This window comes from Rhamphochromis longiceps, linkage group LG12, assembly GCF_057381845.1.
Source record: "Rhamphochromis longiceps isolate RC_006_pf linkage group LG12, R_longiceps_female_GT1.1, whole genome shotgun sequence".
Taxonomy (NCBI): Eukaryota; Metazoa; Chordata; class Actinopteri; order Cichliformes; family Cichlidae; genus Rhamphochromis; species Rhamphochromis longiceps.
In genome coordinates, this window is record NC_140568.1 from 2004601 (window position 1) to 2031763 (window position 27163).

The window sequence follows — 27163 nt, forward strand, 5'->3', positions numbered from 1 at the left end:
TATGTGTGTATGTATATGTATATATATGTGTGTGTATATGTATATATATGTGTGTGTATATGTATATATATGTGTGTGTATATGTGTGTATATATGTGTGTATATGTGTGTATATATGTGTGTATATGTATATATATATGTGTGTATGTATATGTATATATATGTGTGTATGTATGTATTTTTTTATTGAGCGTCTGTCTCAAAGCCACCGGGAATCCCCCGCTTCTGATTGTCTGTGCTCTTAGTGCCTACAGGGAGCGCTACATTTCCCCACCTCTAACTCCCTCTATCCAATGAGCAGAGGGCTAATCGTGACGTCTTCAGTCATCTGGGTGATTACGTGTAAAGTCTCCTGTATGAGCTGTAGCTCGCTGACTAGCACTGGCTAGCATCCCGTTGGAAACACAAAGTCTATAGGTCATATTACGGACTGCCACGGCTCCAGCTTTGCTTTCAGTGTTTGTAGAGAGCAAAAAGCATTTCACCCTCGAGAACCACACGAAGTGACTTTCAATCGAAGTGAAAATGGTAAGAGGAAGGCGACTTCAGTGTACGGGCAGTGTAACGTCAGCTAGCACCACCGGTGGTGATGTTAACTCTTATTGTTATGGTTAGAAGAGCTAGATGGCTAGCTGTCTGTCAGAATAGACTCTCATGTCGTACTTTGTTTTTCCCCTTAATTAATTCAACCCCAGGTTTGTCTTTGCTGCAGTTTGCGACTAAGCTCGTTCTTTAGCTGTTGGGTTGAGTAGGGTAGGATACTCTGGAGCCAGGCCAGGGGAACTGATTTAGTTAGGAACTGCCCAGAGTCAGGGACAGTTGTTGTGATGAGTAACTGTAAGGTTTTCAGAGCTGCAAGAAAAGCCACATCAATGACAAACGTTCAAAGGGCTGGTGCACTTGCAACAGGAACCACACAGAAACCTGTGGTCTCCTCGGAGTAACCAAAATGATTGGACTACTGTTGGAACCATGCTGGCTTCCCCGTGCCATGTCTGATGGACAAACGGTCTGTTTTACTGCCAGTAAAAGTTTGTCAAATAGCGCTGTTAGTGGGCTGTAGTGTAGCCAAATGAAACCGCCAGGAGATATGCGAGTCCAGCACGTCTACCACATGATGCCAAAAACTGTGGATCTTGTTCTGGACGCATTACAGCAATGTGACAGTTGTCAAGCTTGGGCTTCTGAAGAATGTATAGTCTCCATGTTAAACACACAGATAACACATTACATATCCTTCCCTGTTGTGATTTCCTAACATCTCATACCACAGTCACATGTTGTGCACTAAGCTTCTTCCTGGATATTTAATAACTTTATTTTCTCATTTTGTAGATGTAGCAGTATGGAAGTACTATCAGGAACCTCTTTCAGGTGTTACTGCATAAGGAAGTGGTGCTGTCTGAGGCGACACAGCAGGGAGCCTTAAACTCTGAGCACTGGGTGAAGAAACTGAACTGCACCCAAGAAGAGAAACTGAAAGAAGAATATGTTTGCTAAACTGAAAAAGAAGATTGCAGAGGAGGCCGCCACAGCACCTCGGAGTGGTGTTCGCATACCCCGTACCATCAGCAAGGAATCCATCACCTCAGTGGGAGCAGACTCCGGGGATGACTTTGTAAGTTCTTTAGAATTTTGACAGTTTGGTTACTAACATAGACCAAGTTTATTAATAGAAAAAAGGAGGAGTAGACTTCAGACTTGTCCTTGTTCTTTTTGCTTTAACATGACAGAAAACATTCATCTCTGGGTGGTCACTCAGTAACAGTTTGCAATATGTTTTCCTATATTACTTTAACATGTTCACAGGTCCTTGGAGTGCTGCTTTGCTTATTTTTTAGTTTCATATTGTATTTCACGTATTTATTGTTCCTGTTTTTGCATTCTGCAGTTGTGGATCTACTAGTGGGATTGCGTATGCGTGTAAATTGTCAGTGTCAAAGCTCATATATGAAGGCCTTACTGTGCTTCTCTGGCAGCTCCTGTTGATGCTAAACACTGTGGCCCTGGTAAATTAGTTATCCTCTGGCTGTCAGCAGAGCCATTCCTGGGTAGCAGCCCTTAGTTTTGATGGACATCGATCAATCAATCAATCAGACCTTTATTTGTCACATGCAAGTTGCCCTGCAGTGAAATGGGACATCACATGGGGAGACAGGTCGGGGATTGGTAGTATTACACTACAATGGGAAAGTCCAAGAGTGAAAAATATAGACCTCTACTCATGCTGGGCTCCTGGGAGGACAGCATGAGAACAGAAAACAAAAAAAACTCCTCTGCACAGAAAGCACATAGATGTCAACAGCACAACATTATGGAGCACGTGACAAGCAACTGGATTGGGTAGGGGGTGAGGAGTAAGCAAACACAGCAGCCATCCTGCCCTGCAGCTATTTTTCCAGCGCTGGGCCCAAACCCGCCGTGTGTGTGTGTGTGTGTGTGTGTGTGTGTGTGTGTGTCCAGAGTTCAGCTGAGACCGTGTCCTTCGCCCTGCCAGGCTAAGTAAACAGTCTTCCAGCATGCCTATAGTAAAGGTGATGGTAGAGTGGAGATTGGCTCTTTTGTACTGATTGTGTGTCTTCATGATCATATTTGAGTCCAGTCTTAAGATCAACACATTTATTGCAATGCTGTGTATATTATGTTATTGTACTTGACTGTTTTCCTTATTTAAGAACAATTTTCCAATTGCTTCCATTATAGTTTGTTAATCAGATCCATCTCAGTGTTAGTAGCTCTAATAAGTAGCTCTCGAGAGAGAGGAAGCCAGACTCCTGAGGCTCCGTTACAGCTGACTAAATAATTTAGTGAAGTTGCTTAGTCGTGTTACAGCCGGCTGATATGTTACTTTGTGTTTTTGATTTGTAGTATAACAAACATAGTAGCATAGCTGCACACCCTGGCCAGCTTGTCTGCACAACTCTTACTGCTGGCACATGTATTTTTCTGTCATCCAATTTATTTTGTTGGAGCTTTCTTGCAGCTGACCAGCATTTGTCATGTGACCCAGCAGAACATCTTTCCATGATTTAAAACACTGGTTCTCAGATGGCATGCTGAGTCAAGTCCAGCCACCGCCATATTTTATGACAATACATCATTACTACAATCCACAACTACACAAAAGGTAGGATAAACTGTGCTGTCGGGAGTTGGCTAATGCTATCTTGGTGCCACAGGCTAAAGAGGGACTTGGAAACCAATCAGACCTTCTGTTAGAAATCTAGCCTACTTTGAAAGGCACTGGGCCCGACCTATAGACGTCAAGACTCGAGGAGTCTGCGATGGTCTGACCATTGTGGCAAAGTCTATGTTAATAAAACACTGAATTGATGGCAAAACAGTAAAATAAAACTAGAAACACAATAGGGCTGCCACGATTTGTCGACTAGTCACGATTACGTCGACTATCAAAATCGTCGACGACTGATTTAATAGTCGACGCGTCGTTTGAAGCTTTGTAAGATCACAAAAGACGCAGGAATAAGTAGCAGGATTTAAGAGTGTAATAACGGACTGAAACAGAAGATGGCAGCATTGCATGTACAAGGATGTCAGCTACCATTAAACCCCGAAGAAGAAGAAGAAGAAGAAGAAGCAGCTGTGTCCCAGAATTCATAGCGCGGCCCAGCGCAGTTTCCAACAATGGCAGCAGCTAGTTAGTTTTAATGTTACTCTTATTATTCTTTCTGGGTCACAAAATAAACGTTTAACATATTTTCAGGCGAGAATGTAGCTGTGTAAACCTCAAATATCTGCTCAGTTTATCAGGACACCACAAATTTTCAAAAGCGCTCCGACGTTTTCGGAGACGTCTGTTACCCACTAGCTCGTTAGCGAGCCGGGGGCTAGGCTCACTAGCGCCGTGAGAACACCGGACTCCCCGCAAATCGTTTTCAAACCCACCGCCTTCTGTCACTACTCAGGTTAAACATGATATATGAGTCACTTAGATAACTTAAAATGTTATTGTTTGGCTTTTTTTAAGTATTTTATTTGTTCCTGAGTAAAACGGTTTGGCTGAGATTAAAGTTATAGTTTTTACACAGCTGAATAAACGTCAAGCAGACAGCTGATTATCAGAAGTGTGAGATGCTCAGAATATACTCCAGTGTCCTGTTATATTTTAGATAGCAAGGAGTTCATTAAACTTCACCGAAACAATCTGCAAATTTCATTAAAATTTAATAAACTATCATCTTGTCTTTATTTTTAGTTAGCACAGACCTTAAACACTTAAAGCTGTAAGCTAATGATAGTTATATGAGCAGATGCTGCTGGTGCAATAAGCTGTAGTTTTACGTCCAATGGATGATGATCTGATTAGTCGACTAATCGCAAAAATAATCGGTGACTAGTCGACTATCAAAATGATCGTTTGTGGCAGCCCTAAAACAATAACGGCAACACTCTCCAATAACAGTGTAGATGTCCTGGTACACTGAGATGCTAGAAAGGCTGTCAGTGTTGTCTTTGTTTGAAAATACAGTTACAAGAAGAATTGATGACATGTCAGATAGCATAGAGGCCTTTTCGTGCGGACATGGATGCAGGTGTGCTTTGGTATATTTTGGACAAAATCTCAAATGACTGCATCATCCCTGCAGTAGAGCTCCAGAGGCTTGGAGAGTTTATGTCAGGACACACTCCAGAGCATATGCAGAGCTTTGCAGACCGTCATCTACATGTTGTAGCTGTTAACTGACACCAGCGGGCCGTGTCAAAAATATGTGTACTGTCCTGCACGCTAATCTTGTTTGTTTGTCTTCTTTGTAGTGATGTAAAAACAGAGTATGAAACCATTAAAGTCGTGCCATGCTTCTCAGGGTGTTTGTCACCTTTGGTGCTTTATCCTGTTTCTCTCCCTCATGGTGAGCCCACGTTTCAGCCAGTTAGCATTTGTTCAGTACCTGTTGTAGTCAGATACTACACACAGACTTCCAGTGTGATGGCACCGGCTTTGCTGCTGCTTCAAAGTACATGTCCTCTTCCACTTGCCTGTGGTGTATCATGTAATGTTTCTAGATATAACTACTATGTAGTTATATCTGTTTTAAGCCTCGAGTTTCAAATCCTGCATAGTGCTTACATTCTATTAAGTTAGACAACTGACCATGTTTTAAACTTAATGAAGACTAAGCAGTCCATATCTGTCCCACTGTGAGATTTGTGTTGAAGGTCATGGAAACTCGCTGCTCTTTGTTAAAACTTCTATCAGGATTGTTGGTGTTACTTTTAACTTTGGATACTGATGCTAACAATCTGGTTTGTTCTCGCCTCTATCATTTAAGAAATATTACCAAGTTATGCTTGGCAATATTGGTGTCACACTCTGACCTTGTCATTCATGCTTTTACTTTATTTTGTCCAGATAATTATTAGTTAGCTGTCTCAGCAAAACCTCCTGGGAACCTCTTTTACTGGATGTTCAGAGCGTTACTGTGAGACTTCTGACAAAGTTGTCCAATTCCACTGCTGGTTTACTTATACTGGTTCCCTGTTAACTTTAAGATTCTGGTTTTGACTTCTAGAGCTCTGCATGGACACACCAGTGTGCATAAGAAAACCCTCACATCCATACGTCTCCGGCAGGTCACTGAGGTCATGTGATCAGAACCATTTGACCGTCCATCACACTAGGCTGGGACCTAAAGGAGACGGAGCTTTTGCAACAGGGTCCAGGCCTCTGCACACTCTCCCTCTGAGCCTGGCATCTGTAGACTCGCTGATCACATTAAAGGAACAGCTAAAACTCATCTTTTTAAACTTGTATTTGTGTAACTTTTTGTTTTTATGTTCTAACATTATTTTGTTGTGAAGCACCTGATGAATGGACCAATGGATTGACCAGTTCCACTTCTATAAACGTCTGTATGTCTGATTTTTTATTTTTTATTTATTTTCAGGCATCTGATGGCAGCAGCTCCAGGGATGACCTTCCTGCCCAGCTCCTCAGAAGAAATGATCAGATCCGGAGGCTGGAGGCCAAGCTGTCAGGTATGATGTACAACAGTAGTGTAAGCAGCTGAAGTGATGCAGTTTTTAGGAGCAATCTGAGTTCAATTTAAATGCAAGTGCACCCTGTCTTAACTGATAATAATTATAATAATCTGAGAACATCTAAAGGATTTTAGTTTTATCTCACACAAGTTAAAGATGCATATGTTAAATATAGAATTATAATGAGTAGAGGTAATTTGAGGATTAGCTGCATGAGACTGAGGCCTTTCAGCCAGGAGAAACCATGGAAACCAACAAGAAAATCATATATACAAACATGCATTTAGACTTTTTATGGTCTTGGTAATAGAGTGTGAATGCTTCATGTTTATGAGCCCCACAGCACGACTGTTACTGCACAGTGTCAAAGCTGGGCAGCATGAATACTGGAGTTATTGTGAGCGTGTAAAGTATATGGCTAAGGCAAAAGTCTGTGCTTAATCCCATTTCAATCAAATGGCAAACAGGTTTGAGTAGCAGGTGGGCGGGGCTGAAACAGATTTTTCAAAGCTGTTTGGCTCTCAGGGATTACGTGCACATGCATTGACCTTAATATGTGACACATATGACAGAAGATGAGGAAGAGCCTAATAGGCCAGTTTAAAGCAGGGCAGCTGATTTCTCTGCTCTCCATGCTGCAGTGCACAGACTGATGGCCATGAAGTGATTGTGTTAATGTCTCAGTGTGAATATTATTTTTAGTATTTAACTGTGTGTGGCTTGTTTTTCTGTTGTAAATAAATATTGAACTACTTTTTTTTCTGTGAAGGTTCTCAGTCATCCAGGTCATCGTAGTCAAAGGAGCTTGCAAAGAAAAGCGTCTGGACTTCTTTAAGTTGCTTGAAGACGTTTCACCTCTCATCCGAGAAGCTTCTTCAGTTCTAAGGTCAAATGGTGGAGAGTCCCAGATATAAACCTAGTGGGAGTTTCCCCCCACAGAGGGACAAAAGGACCCCCTGATGATCCTCTAATCACATGAGCCAAGGTGTGAAACTGGGCGTGGGTCCCAATCAGCCAGAGTTTCGGGTGAGCTCATTGTGAAACCTGGCCCCACCTTATCATGCGAATTCCTGAGGTCAGATGGCCCAGGATGTGAGTGGGCGTTAAGGCGTCTGGGGAGGATCTCAAAACTGGATTATAGATGGCAGAGAGTTGGTGTCGTAAACCCCGCCTCTGTTCAAAGATGGTCGCTCACAGTGGACATAGATGCTTCTTTCACTCCTCTTTCAAACCATCTGTCCTCTCTGTCCAAAATGTGAACATTGGCATCCTCGAACGAGTGACCTTTGACCTTTAGATGCAGATGGAGTGCTGAGTCTTGTCCTGTGGAGGTGGCTCTTCTGTGTTGTGCCATGCGCTTGTGAAGTGGCTGTTTGGTCTCTCCAATGTAGAGGTCTGAGCATTCCTCGCTGCACTGTACAGCATACACCACATTGTTAAGTTTGTGTTTTGGCGTTTTGTCTTTCGGGTGAACCAGTTTCTGTCTGAGCGTGTTGCTGGGTCTGAAATACACTGGGATGTCATGCTTGGAGAAAACTCTCCTGAGTTTTTCTGATACACCGGTTACATAGGGGATGACAATGTTGTTGCGTCTGTCCTTCTTATCCTCCCTCGCTGGTGTCTGGTCTTCTTTTCTGTGCCTCTTTGCTGACTTTATGAACGCCCATTTAGGATAGCCGCAGGTTTTGAGTGCTTCCTTTACATGTGTGTGTTCCTTCTTTTTTCCTTCAGGCTTAGAGGGAACATGTTCTGCCCGGTGGTGTAGGGTCCTGATTACTCCAAGTTTGTGTTCCAGAGGGTGATGGGAGTCAAAGAGGAGGTACTGGTCCGTGTGTGTGGGCTTCCGGTAAACTTCGATGTTGAGGTTGCCGTTCTCTTCAATGTGCACAGCGCAGTCCAGGAAAGGCAAACAGTTGTCCTTTGTGTCTTCCCTGGTGAACTTGATGTTTTTATCCCCAGCGTTAATGTGCGCAGTGAAGGATTCCACTTCTTGTGTCTTGATTTTGACCCAGATGTCATCTACATACAGTGGGGCAAAAAAGTATTTAGTCAGCCACCGATTGTGCAAGTTCCCCCACCTAAAATGATGACAGAGGTCAGTAATTTGCACCAGAGGTACACTTCAACTGTGAGAGACAGAATGTGGAAAAAAAAAATCCATGAATCCACATGGTAGGATTTGTAAAGAATTTATTGGTAAATCAGGGTGGAAAATAAGTATTTGGTCAATAACAAAAATACAACTCAATACTTTGTAACATAACCTTTGTTGGCAATAACAGAGGTCAAACGTTTACTATAGGTCTTTACCAGGTTTGCACACACAGTAGCTGGTATTTTGGCCCATTCCTCCATGCAGATCTTCTCGAGAGCAGTGATGTTTTGGGGCTGTCGCCGAGCAACACGGACTTTCAACTCCCGCCACAGATTTTCTATGGGGTTGAGGTCTGGAGACTGGCTAGGCCACTCCAGGACTTTCAAATGCTTCTTACGGAGCCACTCCTTTGTTGCCCGGGCGGTGTGTTTTGGATCATTGTCATGTTGGAAGACCCAGCCTCGTTTCATCTTCAAAGTTCTCACTGATGGAAGGAGGTTTTGGCTCAAAATCTCACGATACATGGCCCCATTCATTCTGTCCTTAACACGGATCAGTCGTCCTGTCCCCTTGGCAGAAAAACAGCCCCATAGCATGATGTTTCCACCCCCATGCTTCACAGTAGGTATGGTGTTCTTGGGATGCAACTCAGTATTCTTCTTCCTCCAAACACGACGAGTTGAGTTTATACCAAAAAGTTCTACTTTGGTTTCATCTGACCACATGACATTCTCCCAATCCTCTGCTGTATCATCCATGTGCTCTCTGGCAAACTTCAGACGGGCCTGGACATGCACTGGCTTCAGCAGCGGAACACGTCTGGCACTGCGGGATTTGATTCCCTGCCGTTGTAGTGTGTTACTGATGGTGACCTTTGTTACTTTGGTCCCAGCTCTCTGCAGGTCATTCACCAGGTCCCCCCGTGTGGTTCTGGGATCTTTGCTCACCGTTCTCATGATCATTTTGACCCCACGGGATGAGATCTTGCGTGGAGCCCCAGATCGAGGGAGATCATCAGTGGTCTTGTATGTCTTCCATTTTCTGATGATTGCTCCCACAGTTGGTTTTTTCACACCAAGCTGCTTGCCTATTGTATATTCACTCTTCCCAGTCTGATGCAGGTCTACAATACTTTTCCTGGTGTCCTTCGAAAGCTCTTTGGTCTTGGCCATGGCGGAGTTTGGAGTCTGACTGTTTGAGGCTGTGGACAGGTGTCTTTTATACAGATGATGAGTTCAAACAGGTGCCATTCATACAGGTAACGAGTGGGGGACAGAAAAGCTTCTTACAGAAGACGTTACAGGTCTGTGAGAGCCAGAGATTTTCCTTGTTTGAGGTGACCAAATACTTATTTTCCACCCTGATTTACGAATAAATTCTTTACAAATCCTACCATGTGAATTCATGGATTTTTTTTTCACATTCTGTCTCTCACAGTTGAAGTGTACCTCTGGTGCAAATTACTGACCTCTGTCATCATTTTAGGTGGGGGAACTTGCACAATTGGTGGCTGACTAAATACTTTTTTGCCCCACTGTATCTGTACCAGTGGCTGGGTACTCTTCCTTTGAAAGAGCCAATAGCCTTCCTTTCCACTTCCTCCATGTAAAGGTTGGCTACAATAGTTGACACGGGGGAGCCCATGGCACAGCCATGTTTTTGTCTGTAAAAGCCTTCGTTGTATTTGAAGTATGTAGTGGTGAGGCAGAGGTCTAACAGTGTGCAGGTCTGATTGGGTGTGAAGTTGGTCCTGTCCTCCAAGGAGCTGTCTTCTTGTAGTCATTTTCTGACAGTCTCCACGGCCTCCGTGGTGGGTATGCAGGTGAAGAGAGAGACTACATCAAAGGACACCATGGTTTCATCTGGATCCAGGGGAAGTTTCTGGACCTTGTCGGTGGAGTTCTTGATGTGGTGTGGGGTGTTCCCCACGAGAGGAGCAAGGATGGTAGCAAGGTGTTTAGCAATGTTATAAGTGGCTGAGTTTATGCTACTGACTATGGGTCTGAGTGGGACAGCTTCCTTGTGGATCTTAGGAAGTCCATAGATGCAGGGTATGGCATCCCCTGGGTAAAGGCGGTGATATGTAAGGCGGTCAATGATTTTGTCCTTTTCAAAGTCTTGAAGGCAAGCTATAACTTTCTTTTTGTAGCTGCTTGTGGGGTTTCGCTTCAAATCTTCGTAGGTATTGTTATCACTGAGGAGAGTAGTGATCTTTGTGTGGTAATCTGTAGTGTTTAGGACCACGGTGCATCCTCCCTTATCAGCTGGTAAAACAGTGATGTTGTGGTCTTTGCTCAGGGAAGCGACGGCCTTCTTGTATTGTGAGGTTGGACGGAGGGACTTTGGCACTGGAGAGGGTGGCATCATGATTTGCTCTGCTTCTGTGATAATTTATTAATCCGTATGGCGGTTTCTGTGGCTGTGATGAGGTCCACTATGGGCAACTGTTGTGGAGAAATGGCAAAATTGAGTCCTTTGGCTAATACTCTCTTTTCAGGTTCAGTGAGAATCCTGTCTGAAAAGTTCTTAACCCATTTCTCCTGACTGTCTTCAGGTGTGTTTTCTTCTCTGAGTTGTGTAGGTTCAGGATGAGGAGTGTGTGTTTTTGAAAGCAAGGTGTGGAATTTCCTGCGTTGTCTTTCTTTTCCTTTAGAGTGTTGGGCCCGCTGAGCCTTGTCCACAAACTTGTAAACCTCTTCTAAGATTGGAGAGGGTAGAAGGGTTTCCAGTTCCTGCAGGGTCTGGCTGTTCTTGCTCTGGAGGGCATCTATAGTGAAATGGACCTGTCTTATCCTTTCACTTAGAAGCTGATTTTGTGCTCTGTGTAGAATCAAGTCTGCTCTGTATCCCCTGACAGTGGATCCAAGGCGCAGGCTCTTAGGAACAACTCTGCTTTGTCTGCATCTTAGGTTGAAACGGAGATGGTTCCTATAATCCGCTAGTTTCCTTGATTCCCTTTCATACTCCCGCACCAGTTGAAGGGTGTCCCTCCCAAAATGTACGGCCTTAACGCCCACTCACATCCTGGGCCATCTGACCTCAGGAAATCGCATGATAAGGTGGGGCCAGGTTTCACAATGAGCTCACCTGAAGCTCTGGCTGATTGGGACCCACACCCAGTTTCACACCTTGGCTCATGTGATTAGAGGATCATCAGGGGGTCCCTTTGTCCCTCTGTGGGGGGAAACTCCCACTAGGTTTATATCTGGGACTCTCCACCATTTGACCTTAGAACTGAAGAAGCTTCTCGGATGAGAGGTGAAACGTCTTCAAGCAACCTAAAGAAGTCCAGACGCTTTTCTTTGCAAGCTCCTTTGACTACTTCTTTTTTTCTTCTCAGAATAATGGCACATTTTTCCTTTAGTAGCTTTAATGACTTTCAATCCCTAGAAAAAGGTTAAAGGTGGCAGATTCTCACGCAGCCTTTAAACCATTATGGTTTTCTCAGATAAGCAAATCATCAGTATTTTTACCTTCCATTATTTCTCAACCATGTTCTCCCTTTTGTTTTCCCCCACTCCTTCTGTTCACCTTCTCTCCTGCTTCTCTCTTAACTGTCATCTGTCTCTTTCTCCTTGTTTGTGTGTGTATTGTTGGTACCCCACCCCATCACCCTACTTCCCAACACTAGACTACGCTGAGCAGCTGCGAATTATGCAGAAGACCAAGGAGAAGCTTGAAATTGCATTAGAAAGGCATCAGGATTGTACGTACCTCTACTCTCCTCCCAATTAGCTTCCTTTCTGTTTCCTGTCTGTCAGCTGTACTAAACATTACCTGACACATTATCGCTCACAGAGATGGTTCAGGGTTCCAGATGCTAATATCTTCAGAGGGTTGCTGTGGAAGTGCTTTTTCTTTTCTTTTAATCCAAAGTAGGATTGGGCTTTTTTTCAAACCACTGGTATGCAGTGTTCAGAGCACTGATTCCAGAGCCATGCTTTGTCTGTCACTTTGCTCTCAGTTTGTTCGCTTTTGCTAAGTGGTTTCTCAAACCATTCTCATTCTGGTCTATTAAACCTGGTACAGCCACCTATATATTTATATACTCATTTGTTGGGCTGTGTCTCTCACATTGTTTTAAGTTACTGTATTTGCTGTGATGAACTAAATATCAAAACCCTACCACAATGCACGGTTTGAACAACAAGACCAACTTGCTTGTGACTCATTAAGTGTAGCAATAGAATTTTTCCACTTTGTTTAGAGAGGAAGATTTGGGAACCTGGTCTGTGTGTAGCTGCTGCGTGTGGCAGATGCTGATGCAAACAAAGTTTTTATACCTGCTGTAATACAAGCAAAGCTAAATATATTGGAGTATGCAAATGTTATATGTTCACACTAAAAGCCTCGAGCATTAAACACACTGGCTGAACCTCCTTTTTTAAGTTTAGTAACAGGTGATTTGCAAAATCTTTAAATGTTAAACTTGACTTTTTGGCCATCTGTTTTAGCAAACTGACTCAGTTAATCTGAAACACTTCAGTTTGTCCCGTCTCTACCTTTGAATACACTCCAACCTCAGCATCTTGGATTGCAGCTGCTGATTTTATTCCTTGTTCTGCTCTGCAGCCTTCATGAGGGTCGTGCAGATTCAGGTAAAGCGACCCTCGTGCTCACAGCAGAGCTCAAGACTAGAACAGAATCCACTGACCCCAGCTGCTATCAAGGGTGGTAGAGTTGGAGAATCCTCTGACATGATATTGAGGACAACCACAACAGCAACATGGCCACCAACCAGTTGGTAGGAAAACACGAGATGCAAAGCAATGGAGCTGGCTTGCAGCAACTAACCATTCAAATTAAAAGCAAAGTGAATGGATAAAATAAAATACATTTAATATATACTACTATAATATTGACTAATTTGCCTAAACGTTAGGTAAACATCTTTTTTGAAAACAAGGATATCTGTCCCTCACAAAAATAATGGACTAGTTCAGGGAGATAAGTGATGTAAACCTTCTGACAGTAGCACCAGGGGTCGTGTGGCAAATGAGGAACTGGTTAGATGAGAGCTTATTGGAACATCTAGTCAACAACATCCTTAATGAGTGAATCTTGGAAGAGTTAAACATTTCATCTTTAGCACTGAAACTATCAGCTATTCTCTCAAAGTTCTCCCTGAAACCTCTCGATTTAAAGCCCCACTGCGGCCTCTCTGCCGTCCCTCCTTGCTTGCTGCATAGTTTTCCTTCATAGTAAGATGGACTTGCTGCTCTAAGATTATTTGTCTTGTGTTGTAGTAATGTGAGTTGAACTCTGCAGTTTCTGGGGGTTCTAAGCTTTTAGTCTAGACGACGTCATTTCTTCAGGGTGGCTTTGTTGTGTTAGGATCTTTACTACCTTTCTGTTTCTTCCACGTGTCGCACGTTGCTCGTCTCTGCCTGTTTTTGCTTCTGGGATGAAAACACTTGTTAAACTGACTCCAACTTTTCACAGCTACTAACGGCGCCGCTCTCTGTGCTGTTTAACATTTCTGTTCTGCTTGGTACATACAAACCTTTCTGTGTCCTGTCTGTCTCTTTCTCCCTCTCTCACTGCTCAGCATCCATAAAGAAACTTCAGGAACAGAATGACTCTCATCAGGTCAGCAGAGCCAAAATGGCAGAGGGGATGGCTTTAGCGCTGGAGAAAAAAGATCAGGTAAAGATGCGTTCTGTCTCACTTATTATAGAGGTCTGATTTGTTCTGAACACTTTCTATCCTCCTCCTGCAGGAGTGGATGGAGAAAATGGCCAATTCAGACAAAGTAAGTTACATTTCTTTTAAAACATGTAGAACAAATATAATTCTTTAATTTGAAGATTGCAAAATCACCCCACAAAAATATAAAAGATGGACGTGGTCTGTAGGTTTAAAGGTTGGACCCAGTGCAGGATTACCTTAGCCTGCATTCTTTCTCGTGGCTTGACGGCGGTAACGTCTTCGCTCTAGTAGAGGGAAAAAGTCCAGTTGTAAAGATCTATGGCAAACTGGACCTTGGCTTCTTGTCCGTTTGACCTCAGTAAACACTTCTCTGGTGGGTTTATGGGAGCAGTTGTTTCAGGTCAAGAATGATAAAGCCCAGCAGTTTGTTTGGGGGGGAGGAGCTGATATTTCTGTGCTGTTCACTGATTGGAATGAACGTTAAACTGGTCACAAAATAAGAAGAGTGAAAAATACATTACACCAGCAGTTGGGCAAATTATCATTCTTTAACACTCAGTTTCAGTCATTACATTCCTACTAGAATACCATTACTTTGTAATATGCTGAGTTATTGCTAACAATGTGCAGCGTTTGGTGTATATCCCATCACAAAGAAGATAAAGGAGAAATTTTCCTTGTGGGGGGAAAAGAAGCTGCATAGTAATACTAGAGACTCTTACAACTGGTTCTTTCATGGTATTTGTCTTGTGTTTCACTGTGGGGGACGCCGGCTGCGTGACCTCAACAAAATCTCAAATACCGTCATACCGGCTCCTTTACACTTGCTCAGTGACACTCGTGTCAGGAGTGGCCAGAGCAGTGTTATATAATAGTGTCATAGCCTCAGATGTTATTCAAACACCTCTTGGTGACTAGTATACTATTGGGCTAAAGACTCTGCCACTGCTTCTTTGTTCCCAGTATTTCAGTTGTAAATTGGCTCACCAGAGGTAGCAGTGCTGTCCTGTAGCTGATGCTAAGGTGCCACTGGCATTTCTATCAGGAAGAAATACATCTTTAAAAAAAAAAGTACAATTACTTTTTACTCCAAGTTAACTGAAAAACACTAATATTCTTCTCAGTGCTTTAACCTGGTGGTTTAACTGTTTGTAACACTCAGCCTAAACGCTAATCATGGCTATAGCTTCTGTGTGCTAGAGCGTGGTCTTACAGGACTCTGTATGAGCATAACGTATTTGAATCATAGGCCATCCCATTTCAGTGCTTCATGGCCGTGATCCCATCATTTCTTCAGGTAGAAGAGAGTAAGGCATTCTACACCTTCCAGGTGTATTCGGCCACTATTACAGCCTGCCATGTTGGTTTTATGTTGCATACCTTGTGTCCAGTCCATGCATTGTAGGTTTACCTGGACAGGACTCGGGGTTTTAGACGAGGACCAGTTACCTGTGTCCTGGACTAAACCACACGAGGCCTGTGTCTAAACATCGTCTTTCCCTTGGATAGCAGGAGCAGCTGCTTTTACTAGCAGGTGTCTGGCAGCCTCATGGTTTCTCTTAAAGGGAGTTTCTGAGAGGTTTCTGCATAACTGTCTTACCCCACACATTTGCTAGGTTTTACCAGTTGGGTGTGTCTACAGCATCTACAGAGCAGGTGAAAGTCCCTCTAATGTTTGAATTACTGCAGCAGGAAATCTGCATTGTGACTTATGATGTAACCAGAAGTCACTCGTAACCCTACACCATATCCTCACATGTAACCTAAGAAATGAAACCACGACTGGATGGCTTGGAAGGTTACTACGCAGTGCAGGCTTCCTGCAGGAGCTTGTTGTGACTCTGTCTGCCAGTTATCGAGGTGGGCCCTGTCCTGACAGGAGTGTAGCCAGCCAGGGGGGGCGGTAGTGTATTGGTATTTGAGCTCTTGGTGAGGCCATCAGTGAACCGGGGTCATATCCATAATCTTAAGATTCTGTACACCTGCATGAATCCAATAAATGGTGCATGTGAGAAACGATGTTTACCTCAAAGGTGTGTTTGTTTAGGAGAAGGCTGCCCTGTCAGCTCGGCTAGAGGAGATGATGGAACAAAGCTTAGCACTCTTTCAAAAAAGGGACGACCTGGATGAACTGGAGGGCTTTCAGCAGCAGGAGCTCGCTAAAGTTAAACACATGGTGCGTACATGTGGTGTGCCAGCTTCTTCCTGACATTTTGCGATTAAGGAAAAATGGCAGTCAGTTATGTAGTCGTACACTGATTGTACCTTAGTGCAGGACTGGCGAGTCTGTACATTGGTTTGAAAACACTTTACGATGTGGTATGATGGTTGGATTCTGTTTATCAGTTGCTGAGGAAGGAAGAACTGCTGAGCCAGCAAGAGCGGGAACTTCAGCATAAGGAGGCTGATATTCAGTCGGCAAAGCGAGGGCTGGCCGAGGCTCGGGGGAAGCTCCAGACTCTGGAACGGCAGCACGAGGAGAGCTGCAGACTCAACTCTGAGCTGGAGATAGAGCGGTATGGAAAATGCAACATTCGGTTTTTGTGGAGGGAGTCAGCATTTTCAACATTTAGTTGCTTGTTCTAGAAGTGAGCTTGGATTTGTTGTGGGACTGTGATTTATTTTGTGACATGACGCTGTAATTCAAAGAGCATTTATTGGCTCCATGTAGAGAAGAGCTGCTGCTGCTCAGAGAGGAGGCTGACAAGAAGGTCGGCGAGCTAGAGGGACGATGCCAGGAGCTGCAGTCAGTCATCCAGCAGGTCTCTGAAGACTTCCAGAAGGTCAGCACTGAGCACACTACCACTACCATCCTCTCCAAAACTGCTTATTCACTTGTTGTTGGTTGCCTTTGTTTTTCAGTCACAGAGTATGGTTTCCACGTTGGAGAAGTCCCTCCATGAATTACAGACAGAACATGATGCTCTGAAGCTGCAGCAGCAAAAGGTCAGAACGTGAGGGCAGTAAAGCTGTAACGCCCTGCAGCTAAACATCGACAGTCTGTGTCTAACTGGGCTTAAATAATGTGTTATCATTTTTCGAACCCTCTGCATTTTGGCTCATAGCTCATACTCGTTTTTTACGTCATCATTTTACAGTGGAAAAGCAAAAACAGGACTAGTTTTTATTTGCTAAAAATAATATAAACCTGGACTATCCATCTAAATAAACAGCAGCACAGCTGTTAGTGCGTCACTCCGCCAATCGGACATTTACAGTGAAGAAACCAGAAAAACCTTTTCTTCACTAAGAGTTTCAGCACAGTTTGTCAAAAGGTGCCAACGTCCATCTATGAGAGCGACCGGACTTCTTCAAGTTCCCTGAAGACGTTTCACCGCTCGTCTGAGAAGCTTCTGTAGTATCTATGAGATGCACAGTCTTCTGGTGCGATGAAAGAGTTTCAACCAGTATGTGTGGCATAAAGTAAACGCTCAGCACAACCTAGTAGTGGCAACATGATGCTGCGGGGTTGTGTACATGTGACACAAACTGGGACACCAGTTGGAGCGGAGGGAAACATGGATGCAACAACATCCTGCAGGAAAAGCTCTGCTCAGTGTTTAAGGCAATGACCTGAAGCACAATCAACTGCGTGACTCAGGGAAAATTCTGGAGCGGCTCAGTTGGAGTCCAAGAAGACTTCAGGCTATTCGTTCCTGCAAAAAATGCTTCGACAAACTTTTTTTATTTTGAACTAAATTCACAAAACACCCAAAAACCTGTTATTGTTCCACGTTTACGTTGTTGTTGACGTGTAAACAAATTGAATCTTCTTTTATAATGGGTCACATTAGTTTGTTCCACTTGTTTCAGTCTTTTAAACCAAATGTTCTTTACCTGTCATTGGCTTGTTGCTCCATCATCAGGCGGCTGTGACGGTGGAGGACAAGGAGCGCTTGTTGGTGGAGCTTCAGAAGAAGGTAACATCGTTGGAGAGACGACTGCAGGGGAACCTGAGCCAGGATGAGCACCTACAGGAGCTGCTGCAGGAGGTTAAGAACAAGTCTTGGGTCTACTTTATGACAGTAGCGCATGGCTGGCAGTTGACATGCTCACTGAGGTGTTGTTGTGTTTCATGGGCCCACAGATGTCTTTATAGTCAGGCTTCCTAATGAGAAAAAGAAATTAGAAGCACAAATATAAGTTTATTCATTTTTTTGTTGTCTTTCCAGAAGTCTAGTCTGGAGCAAAGTCTGGACGGGACGAGAGCAGAGCTGCTGGCTGTCCGAACAGACCACGCTGATGCCGTCAGCTCTCTGGAGGCTCAGGTAAAACAGCACATTCATACGCGATGGAGAACATTGTATGGGGCCAAATACACATACCCTGTGTAAATCAATGTAATGTAATAGTCTGATGTAGTCAGCAGTGTGTCACTTTAGAGGGGACATAAGATCGAAGTGGGCCTAACAGTGTAAGCTGTGTTTTTTAAAATGTTCAACTTCTTACTTTAGTTATGAAGTTGTTGTTTTCATTTCTGTTGCTTTCTGTGGCATTTTCCTCTTTTTAAAACAGCTGCATGTTTATTTACTCCTGTTTTCTGGTTTTCATTCCTCGCGTTACTTTGAACAAAAGAAGATATAAAAAAAAAAACTTAAGCGTTGTGTTTCTTGTGGCCTTAGGTGTCGAGGATGAGTGTCACCATTACTGAGCTGCAGACTCTTCTGCGACACAAAGACGACTCGTCCAGGGCCTACAGAGAGAGGACAGACACACAAGTAAGCGATGAGACAACAAACACCCGGCTCCGAGGAATAATACGTGATAAAAGGATTCTAACCTGAGATTGCAAAGTGAAATCGAAAAGACTTTACATGGTGACATTTGGTATGCTGAAGCCTCGATGAGTATTCATTCATATCATATTGATTGAATTGTGGTTTTCAGATTGCTCAGCTGGAGCAGCAGGTTGTAGAGAGCAGTGAGAGGCTGAGCAGTGCACAGCAGCAGATCGCAGAGAAGCAGCAGAACGTGGAGAAACTGGTGAGTGCCACTCCAAGCACAGTTTGAGCCTTTAGAAAGGAGCCTGATATTATTTACTGAAGGCTACAGAGTGCTCTTTCAAAGTCTGATCATGTTTGTGCTCAGTTTTTTGTTTCTTGGAGGGAAAACATGGACTTTCAGCATGATTGCAGTGAAGGTAAAGAGTGCATGTCCAAACATACTTTTGTCCGTGTGCTCAGGAGGGAGAGCGGAGTGCAGAGAAGGCCTTTCTGGACCAGCAGCTGTCTTTGTTAGAGCAGCAGAGTCGGGAGAAGATGAGCCGACTGGAGGACTGTGTCGCCTCTTTACAGAAGGACAAACAGACACTACAGACCCGGCTGGTATGTTTCCTCCTGGCATTTGTTTTTATTCTGTTTGATGAACCAGTGTCTGATCTGTACCTGCAGACCCCAGACTGAACATGATGTTTTTCATATGGAATTTCCAAAAGAGGGATTAATCTGTAATGAGGTTTCCAGCCGGCAGTCCAATAACTGACGACGTGGGATATACTCACTCAGGCGCAGACTTTGGATGGGCGGAGCAACGATAATCATTTGATTTGAGCGTTTAGAATTTATACGTTTTGTCTGGAGGGAATATTTTATTTTATTCTTTGTTTTAGTGTTGCTATAGCTACTTTCTGGATGAATCATTTATTGAGATGAAAGACTTGATTTTGAACTTACTTTTTGACGTTTTTAGAGTGGAGAAAAGAAGCCCGTTTCTCTTTGTTTCCCTTCCCACCATTGTGTGACATTTTGAAATGCATCGCTGCGTTTGGGCGCACTCTGAGGAGGGTGCAGTTGAAACAGCTGTTTTTCTGTTGACTGCCTCTCTTAGATTCAACCAACATTATTAGCAAACTTATTCATGGGCAAATAAATAAATCACTCTCGTAAAAACGATATATTCGTCCAACCGCCAACCTTAATCAGTGCTTGTTCTGATGTGCACATGTGGCAGGCTGATCTGGACAAGCAGATGAATGAGGTGGACTCTGTTCTGAAGCAGCGGACAGAAGAACTGGAGCAGTGCAGGGTAAGAACCACAACACACTGCTGGGTTGTTTTATTCAAGAATATGAACATGTATTTGATTTAAACAGGGATAATTGGGGTGGTGGGGGAAATGAAAACTACTGGGACAAAGAGAAGCTGAACAACCACAGAAACGGTCCAGTCCAGAAAATGGAGCACAAGAGAAACAATCAGAAAATTCCAACACAGTAAAAAGTTGTTTTACAACAAACAGCTTATTTCTGTTGGTTCGAAACCTCCACATTCTTCATGATGGAGCCGTTCACATTATTTGTCATCTCCGCTGAATAAATGTGAGGGTTTTTTTACCCCTCAGCAGTAAGAGGCCGCCGTGCAGGCTCACAGGCTGCTGGCTGGTTTGGACACCTGAGCCTGTCGATCTACCAAAACTCTGAGCCTAGTCTGAATGTTCATCTGCTCACCCTGTTGCTGTTGTCGCTGTTACTCCGTGTATTACTCACTAATATTACCAGTGTTCACATTCTTCGGCACATTTGCCTCGTTAGTGCGTCTTGAGTCATAAGTTGTAATCATTTGTTTAATGGCGCAGGTTTTTCACTCCGTCAGACGAAAAATACAACTTTAAAGTTTATTTTATTGAATGATTTTTGAAGTGAGCAGAGGTTATTTGTAGCCCACATTTTTGGTCTGTCTGTGTTTCCCAGGTGGAGCTAAACAGCCGACAGACGCTGAGCACAGAAATCGCCAAAGCTCTGGAAGAAACCAGACGACAGAAGGAGGGCCTGCAAACACAGGTCAGTGGATAAACTCAAACACAAACCTCTGCTGAAATAATGTAGTAACTCTGTGTGCACATCACCTCACTGTTTGTGTGCGTGTTGTGCTTGATGTCAGGTTGCAGAGCTGAGTGCGGCTCTACAGAGCTCACAGCAGGAAGTGACCGCTGTCACTGAGAAGCTAGCACTCAGAGAGGAGGACATCAGATCCCTGCAGAATGGTACACGCGTGTGCACTAAAGATCTTTAAAGAGATGGCGCTTAATAAAGAGCTTTAGAACAATAAGAGTTTAAAGCTCTTTATGTCTCCAAAATATTGTGTTTGCGTTGCAGAGGTGCAGGGGCGACAGGCATCCCTGGTGGAGGTGCAGGAGGAGGCTGAGCGGCTGAGAGCCCAGCTGGAGCAGGTGGAGCTGGACAAAGACTCCCAGGTCACCAGCCTGAAGGAGGAGCTGCTCACACAGACTCAGCAGCTGGACAGCTGCCAGGCTCGGGTCAGCACCTGCACACGCTCAGACATCTTTGAACATACTTGTGCTGTATTTTATAATGTGATCGGTGTGCAGGTGACTTCCAGGCATTCACACTCATGAACTATTTTATCTTGATGGGGTTTCTTGTTAAACTGAGACGGACTGAGTACTTTAATCAGACTGAATTAACAGTGCATGCTTGGTGTGAACTGTCTAGATCTCCTACCTGGAAGTGGAGGTGGAAACCCTGACCGAGCAGCTCCACAGCCATAGTGTAGTCTGTGAGGAGGATCAGAACGGCAGCGTGACCGTGGATGACCTGGATCACATCCAGAAAGTCAACAGAGAGCTGGAGCAAGAGCTCAGCGACAAGAACAGGGTCAGAGGCTTTTTGGCAATTCACATTTGGTCCTCTAGCTATGAATGAAAAAAACTACATGCATGAAGGCAGGTAAACTCACCCCACACATAAAACTCTCTGATGATGTTTGCAGACCATAAAGCAGCTGCAGCAGAGACTGGCAGAACTGAAGAGGACTTTGCAGAAAGAACTGGTAAGACAATGAATGTTCAGTGCTGATCTTTCCTATTGTCATAAGATTGCCATTAATGTAAAGTCAGTTGTAGCCATAAAAAGTATGAAATATGTCTGGTGCTGAATGCCCAGAAGACAGTGGAGATTATTGTGGACTTCAGGAAGCACACAGCCCCATTCCCCCCCATCATCCTGACTGACACCCCCATCACCTCTGTGGACTCATTCCGCTTCCTGGGTACCACCATCACCCAGGACCTGAAGTGGGAGCCCACCATCACCTCCGTCATTAAGAAAGCCCAGCAGAGGATGTACTTCCTGAGGCAGCTGAAGAAATTCAACCTGCCAACACGGACGATGATGCAGTTCTACACTGCAATCATCGAGTCCATCCTCACCTCCTCCATCACCGTGTGGTACGCTGGAGCCACTATCAGGGACAAACAGAGACTGCAGCGTGTTGTGCGCTCTGCTGAGAAGGTGATTGGCTGCAGACTCCCATCTCTGCAGGACCTGTACACCTCCAGGACACTGGGGCGTGCAGCTCGGATCACAGCTGACCCTTCTCACCCTGGACACAGTCTGTTTGACCTGCTCCCCTCAGGCAGGAGGCTCCGGTCCATTCGCACCAGAACCTCTCGCCATAAGAACAGTTTCTTCCCCTCTGCTGTTGGACACATGAACAATAACCATATGACTGTACCCGCCACTAACACATGACCCTACGCTGTGTTCACTGCATCATTCCATGTTTGGCACTGATCACCACCTGCACTCATATATATATCATGTATATATCTATCTACTTAGCACTTTTAATTCTTATTCTCATTTTTATTTTCATGTCTATTTAAGCTTAATTTATAACAGTATTTATAACAGTATGTTTGCACTGAAGCACCGCAGCAATTTCCTAATGTTGTAAACCTGCTCAACATTTGGCAATAAAACCCTTTCTGATTCTGATTCTGATTCTGAAGTGAAGTGTGGCATTAAAGCTTACTGTCCCACAGCAGCAGATCAGAATGAATTATAACATTTTATACATTTTCCAAATCACTGGAGTAAAACACGTACGGTCATGTGGCATTGCTTCATTCAGATAGAGCACACAGGCTGTGCACACAGGTCGTAGCCCAGCAGAGGATCGTGAAACATTCTGTAAACAAACGACGTCCAGATGATTTTTAATACAGAACTCTGAACATAACCTGCTCCAGCCTGTTTTAGGTTTCAGAGTAAAGAATGACTTCTCCAGAGCGCGTTAGCTTCACAGAACAAGTTATTACGGCAAATTAGAAAGGCGTGAACCCTGAAGGTGCTTGGATAAGCCAGAATCCTGTGTCATACAGGCCTCAGGTTCCAAAGAAACACAAACCTGTACTGTTGCTGTAACCTAAAACAATCAAGTTCTTTCTTAATCGTCAGATTTGTTATTGATTGGATTCTGCCTGCTTATCGGGTGTAAATGCAGAATGATTTGATTCTTTGAGTGCTTTTCTCTCTTCGTGCTCTGTAGAAATTAAAACCTGAGTCAGAAGCTGAAGGGAGGGAGAAGCTACCTGAAAGCAGAGCAGAAAAACCGGAGAGGGTTTGTCCTGACCCTGCACCTGCATCCACCCCGAGTCCCCCGACCTCCAACACCACAGTGACCAACACCTCGGACCTCAATGACTCAAGAGAAATTAATTTTGAGTATCTCAAGCATGTCGTCCTCAAGTTCATGTCATCCAGAGAGGCAGAGGTAACGTGTGACTCTGCAAGAGTCTGGTTTGTGTTGACTGCATGTCAGAGCCCAGCTGTGCTCCACACTCAGACTGAAGGTGCGCTGCTTGTTTTGCTCTGACAGGCATACCAGCTGATAAGAGCTGTATCTGTGCTGCTAAACTTCACTCGAGAAGAAGAGGACATGCTGAAGCAAACTCTGGAGTACAAGGTGGGCGGATTCTTTGCAAAAAGACATCTGTACAAATCTCTGTGGGAAAACCTTTCCGGACTCAGTCACTGGACTGAGGGACTGGAGACATGGCAGCTACCTCCATGTCCTCTATACAGTCTGTGGTAGTCACTGTGCTTTGCCTTTATAGAGCAGACCAACCTCCCGACACAGCCAAATGTCATCACGTGTATTATCATGTCTTCACCTTTGCTGCCTTATACTCGGTCTGTGCTAATGATTACTGTCCCGTTTGTGTTGTAGATGTCCTGGTTTGGATCGAAGCCTTCTCCAAAGGGAATCGTCCGCCCTTCTATCTCAGGATCAGCTCATTGGAGCTGATTTTACAGCAGAAAGAGCTGAAGTGATGGAGAGACTGAGAAAAAGACAGAGCACCTCCTTCCTGTCTAGCTCCCATCACTGAGCAGGACTCCAGCCTCCCAGTTTTTCCCTGGCTCTGTGGGAGGTACTGATGTGAGGACAGAGGAGGGGCTGCGCATCATCATTTAGGGACGAAGGCTTACTCATAATCAGTGGTGATTTTTAAAATGACGTTTTTGATTTTTCTTCAATCATATGACACTAATCTGATGGTTTTTTGTCAGCAAAAAGTGAGTTACTATGTGAGACATCACACAGGAGTAACGCTCTGTTGTTTTTGGGGTTAACTTGTTGTTTATCACTTCATTTTAAATCAGAGGGCTTATTTAATGAAAACGGGTCACTTTACTGACCCGTACAGTTGGCTTTAGTATCAATGAGTCTATTTAATGGTATATAAATGGTTCACACTGGTGTCAGAGGACCAGCTGTTCTCACATTGAAGAATGCTGCATTGGAAACTGAAAGTCTTCTGTGGGTCACACAAACCTTTGATTACATCTTTAATCAACACAGTGTCTTTCGCCCCCGAGCAGAGCAAACCTGGGACCAGGTGTTTGGGTTCAATGGATTCATTTTGCTTCTCCTGCTGTTGATCCTCCATTAATAGTTTTTCTTCCATTTCTCTGCCACTGATGAGGTTTTCGGTCAACTGAGTCACCCAGAGACCGAGAGGAATAAAACACAACCAGTTCAAAAATTGGTCAATATAGAAATCTCTCTAATTAATCAATACTTTTATTTTATTTATTTTTAATTTGATTTTAATAATTTGTTGTACATTTTAATGACAAACTTTAAAGGTGAATTAAATGACCTGTGGTCCACCTGCAGTACCTGCTTTGCTGTCTAGGCTGCAACTAACCACACTCTGGGACGCAACAATCAAAGAAATCAAGGCTGTGATTAATGTCCAATATGATCATCATAATCCAACATTTTCCTAATAGATGGCAATGCTGACCTTGCTCCAGCTTCCATGCATGTTGAACTGTAGTTGCTCTCTGTACTGTGGTGGATTAAAGATGTAAGATCACCCGTGTAATACCAATATGTGCCACAGTGTGGTGCAGTCACATTCTGATTCGCAGAGGCAGCCCGGGAAAGAAGACTGATGTGAAAGCTGTTTGATACTCTGAGTCTGATCTCCACGCGCTGTTTTTCTTTTTCTCTCTCCTTTAACACCAGTGTGAAAAATATAGGCTGTATATAAATTCAACTGAAATAATACAACTGTGGTCAAAGTTTTCATACATTCATCGTGTACATGAATGTGAAGTAATTTATGGTTTGTATTTCTTTGAACTAGTTTTTTTCCCAGGGTTGAATCATTGTAAACATTGAAACATCGTACATGTTGACAAGGATACAGTCAGGCTCACACACACACACACACACACACACACCCTCCCTCCCTCTTGGTGATTGTTATTGACTAAAATTGTTAGTTTCTCTCTGTCAGCATAAAGTTTTTGTTTGACAGCACTCACTGCATCATCCATTACTAAGAACAGTGGGAAGTCCAAGGACCTCAGTGAAGGTCGCAGAAGGAGAACTGTGAATTTACACAAGTTGTGAATGTCCATTGGACCCATTCCTAAACAACTACACTTTTCAAGATCATCAGTTCAACTATTGTACATAAGTACAAGTTATTCCAGTGTCTCACCACCTCACCAGTGTCTGGAAGAAGAGTCGAGCTGTCATTCTGAAATGAGACACTGGTTAGGATGTTCAGGAGCAACCCAGAAACCACCAAGGGTCAGGTCTGCTATGAACTGCTAACAGCTGCTACTAACAGCATCCACAATGAAGTGAGTTTTACATCAACATGGACTGAGAGAGTGCTGACCGAGAAACAAGGCCCCGCTCCGAAATAGACGTCTGCAAACTTGACATGAAGCCAACTGCCCTTTGGAGACAATTCAAAATAAAAAATAATACCCAGTTCTTCTTTCTTTTTTTAAGTTGTTAAAGACACATACTGTATAACCAGTCCACCCTGGAAAAAGAACGGCTGAAAGAAATCACTGAAGTCCAAAATGCGAGTTTGTAAACTGACCACAGCTGTATATGATAAAAAAGGTGAATGCTCTGTAAATGATGAAGGAAAGGCTCTGCCTTCACCTGCCTTTGCTGATGTAAATCAAAGTACATTCCACTTGGCTGTTTATAAAGAGAAATCTGTACATACTGTATGCATTGAAAACTTTATAAATCAGTGAATGTCAACAGTGATCCGTTTATAATATTTATCGTTATCATAGACCTGAGCCCACACATGTTTCTGCCCCAGCTCGTCACACTGTCCATAACGGTGTCTTGTCCTGAGTGTCAGTCATGTGATTTGAAGTTTTATCTGTTTGTATATAGAGAAAGCAAGAGCACATCTTTGACTGCAGATTTGCCATCATGTTTATTATTACAGGTAGCAGACTGACGTGGTTATGGACACTCCGTCAGCTTTTATACTCTGAGAATCAAAGAAATGACGAATGCACTTTTGAACCTGGTTGATTCTGCTGTGTTAAACACTCAAAGAGCTTTTCTGCCTTTTGTTTTTAATGACTCAGTGATGTTTCTATGACTGTTTTATTCTGTGACTCTGGGAGGCACCACTGGTACAGAGTAGCTCAAAGTCATTCAGAAAGACGTGTTTGTTGTGCGTTGGTCTGGTTATTCACATCGGCTTTTCAACAGCTGTGAATGTCCACTTTATTTAGATCATAAAACACTCTTAATTATGTGTTGCAAACTGTGGCCACCAAGATATCACCCATTGGTTTATTATTATTATTATGAGGCCTCACCATTTTTTTTATAGACACATGAACACTAAACAAGTAAAACGATAATGAAATACAAAAACTTTCCTTACCAAAACTGAAGAAAAAGCTGATCTGTACCAGACCAGATAAAATCCAACAGATAATCCATTAAAATATCTCCAGTTCTGTGATCCTTGTAGTTCAGTTGGTAGAGTGCCACCAGCTACAGTTGTTAGCATGCTGCTAACTGTTATATCTGTATTCCAATAACCAGAAAACGAAAACTATGTGTTATGGGGGTGTTAATCCAAAGGCTTTCCAGTGCTGTAAAACTGGCATTTTAAAATGGGACACTTCATGGTCTGACTTCCTTTTAGCGGCAGCAGAAGTGGACCCTAGAGGAACTGCAGTGATGGTTTGAACTTATAAAGCTTCAGTGTTTTTTCTGCTTGTTTGTTACCCCTTTAAAGAAAATGGAAATTGGAAAAGAAAAATGCAAACCCACACAGATTAGAAGTGTGTGTCCACAATTTATAAACTAAGGTGGATTCACAGTGCCTAGTTTT

The 27163-nt window shown here is 43.5% G+C and overlaps 1 protein-coding gene across 3 annotated transcripts; it reads left to right on the forward strand.

Annotated features, from left to right (window-relative positions):
* The first annotated feature begins 335 nt into the window (after positions 1-335).
* On the forward strand, positions 336-25342 carry golga1 (golgin A1). Of its 3 annotated transcripts, XM_085424314.1 has the most exons (24): positions 336-528; positions 1336-1618; positions 5907-5997; positions 11727-11801; positions 13644-13741; positions 13815-13847; positions 15792-15920; positions 16091-16260; positions 16416-16527; positions 16607-16690; positions 17611-17736; positions 17917-18012; positions 18367-18462; positions 18632-18727; positions 18928-19068; positions 19694-19768; positions 20433-20522; positions 20623-20725; positions 20838-20998; positions 21195-21356; positions 21472-21531; positions 23032-23256; positions 23362-23448; positions 23713-25342. In XM_085424314.1, the coding sequence occupies exons 2-24, from the start codon at positions 1490-1492 to the stop codon at positions 23788-23790; spliced, it is 2517 nt and encodes an 838-aa protein (XP_085280440.1). In that variant the 5' UTR covers positions 336-528; positions 1336-1489; the 3' UTR covers positions 23791-25342. The 3 variants fall into 3 exon arrangements, with proteins under 3 accessions (XP_085280440.1, XP_085280442.1, XP_085280441.1); XM_085424316.1 differs by lacking the exon at positions 15792-15920; XM_085424315.1 differs by lacking the exon at positions 11727-11801.
* The last annotated feature ends 1821 nt before the right edge of the window (positions 25343-27163 follow it).

Coding starts and splice junctions, on each gene's coding strand:
- golga1 (XM_085424314.1), top strand. CDS start 1,490: ATGTTTGCTAAACTGAAAAAGAAGATTGCAGAGGAGGCCGCCACAGCA. Junction 16,691..17,610: donor TGAAGCTGCAGCAGCAAAAG/GTCAGAACGTGA, acceptor CTCCATCATCAG/GCGGCTGTGACGGTGGAGGA. Junction 18,463..18,631: donor GAGAGAGGACAGACACACAA/GTAAGCGATGAG, acceptor TGTGGTTTTCAG/ATTGCTCAGCTGGAGCAGCA.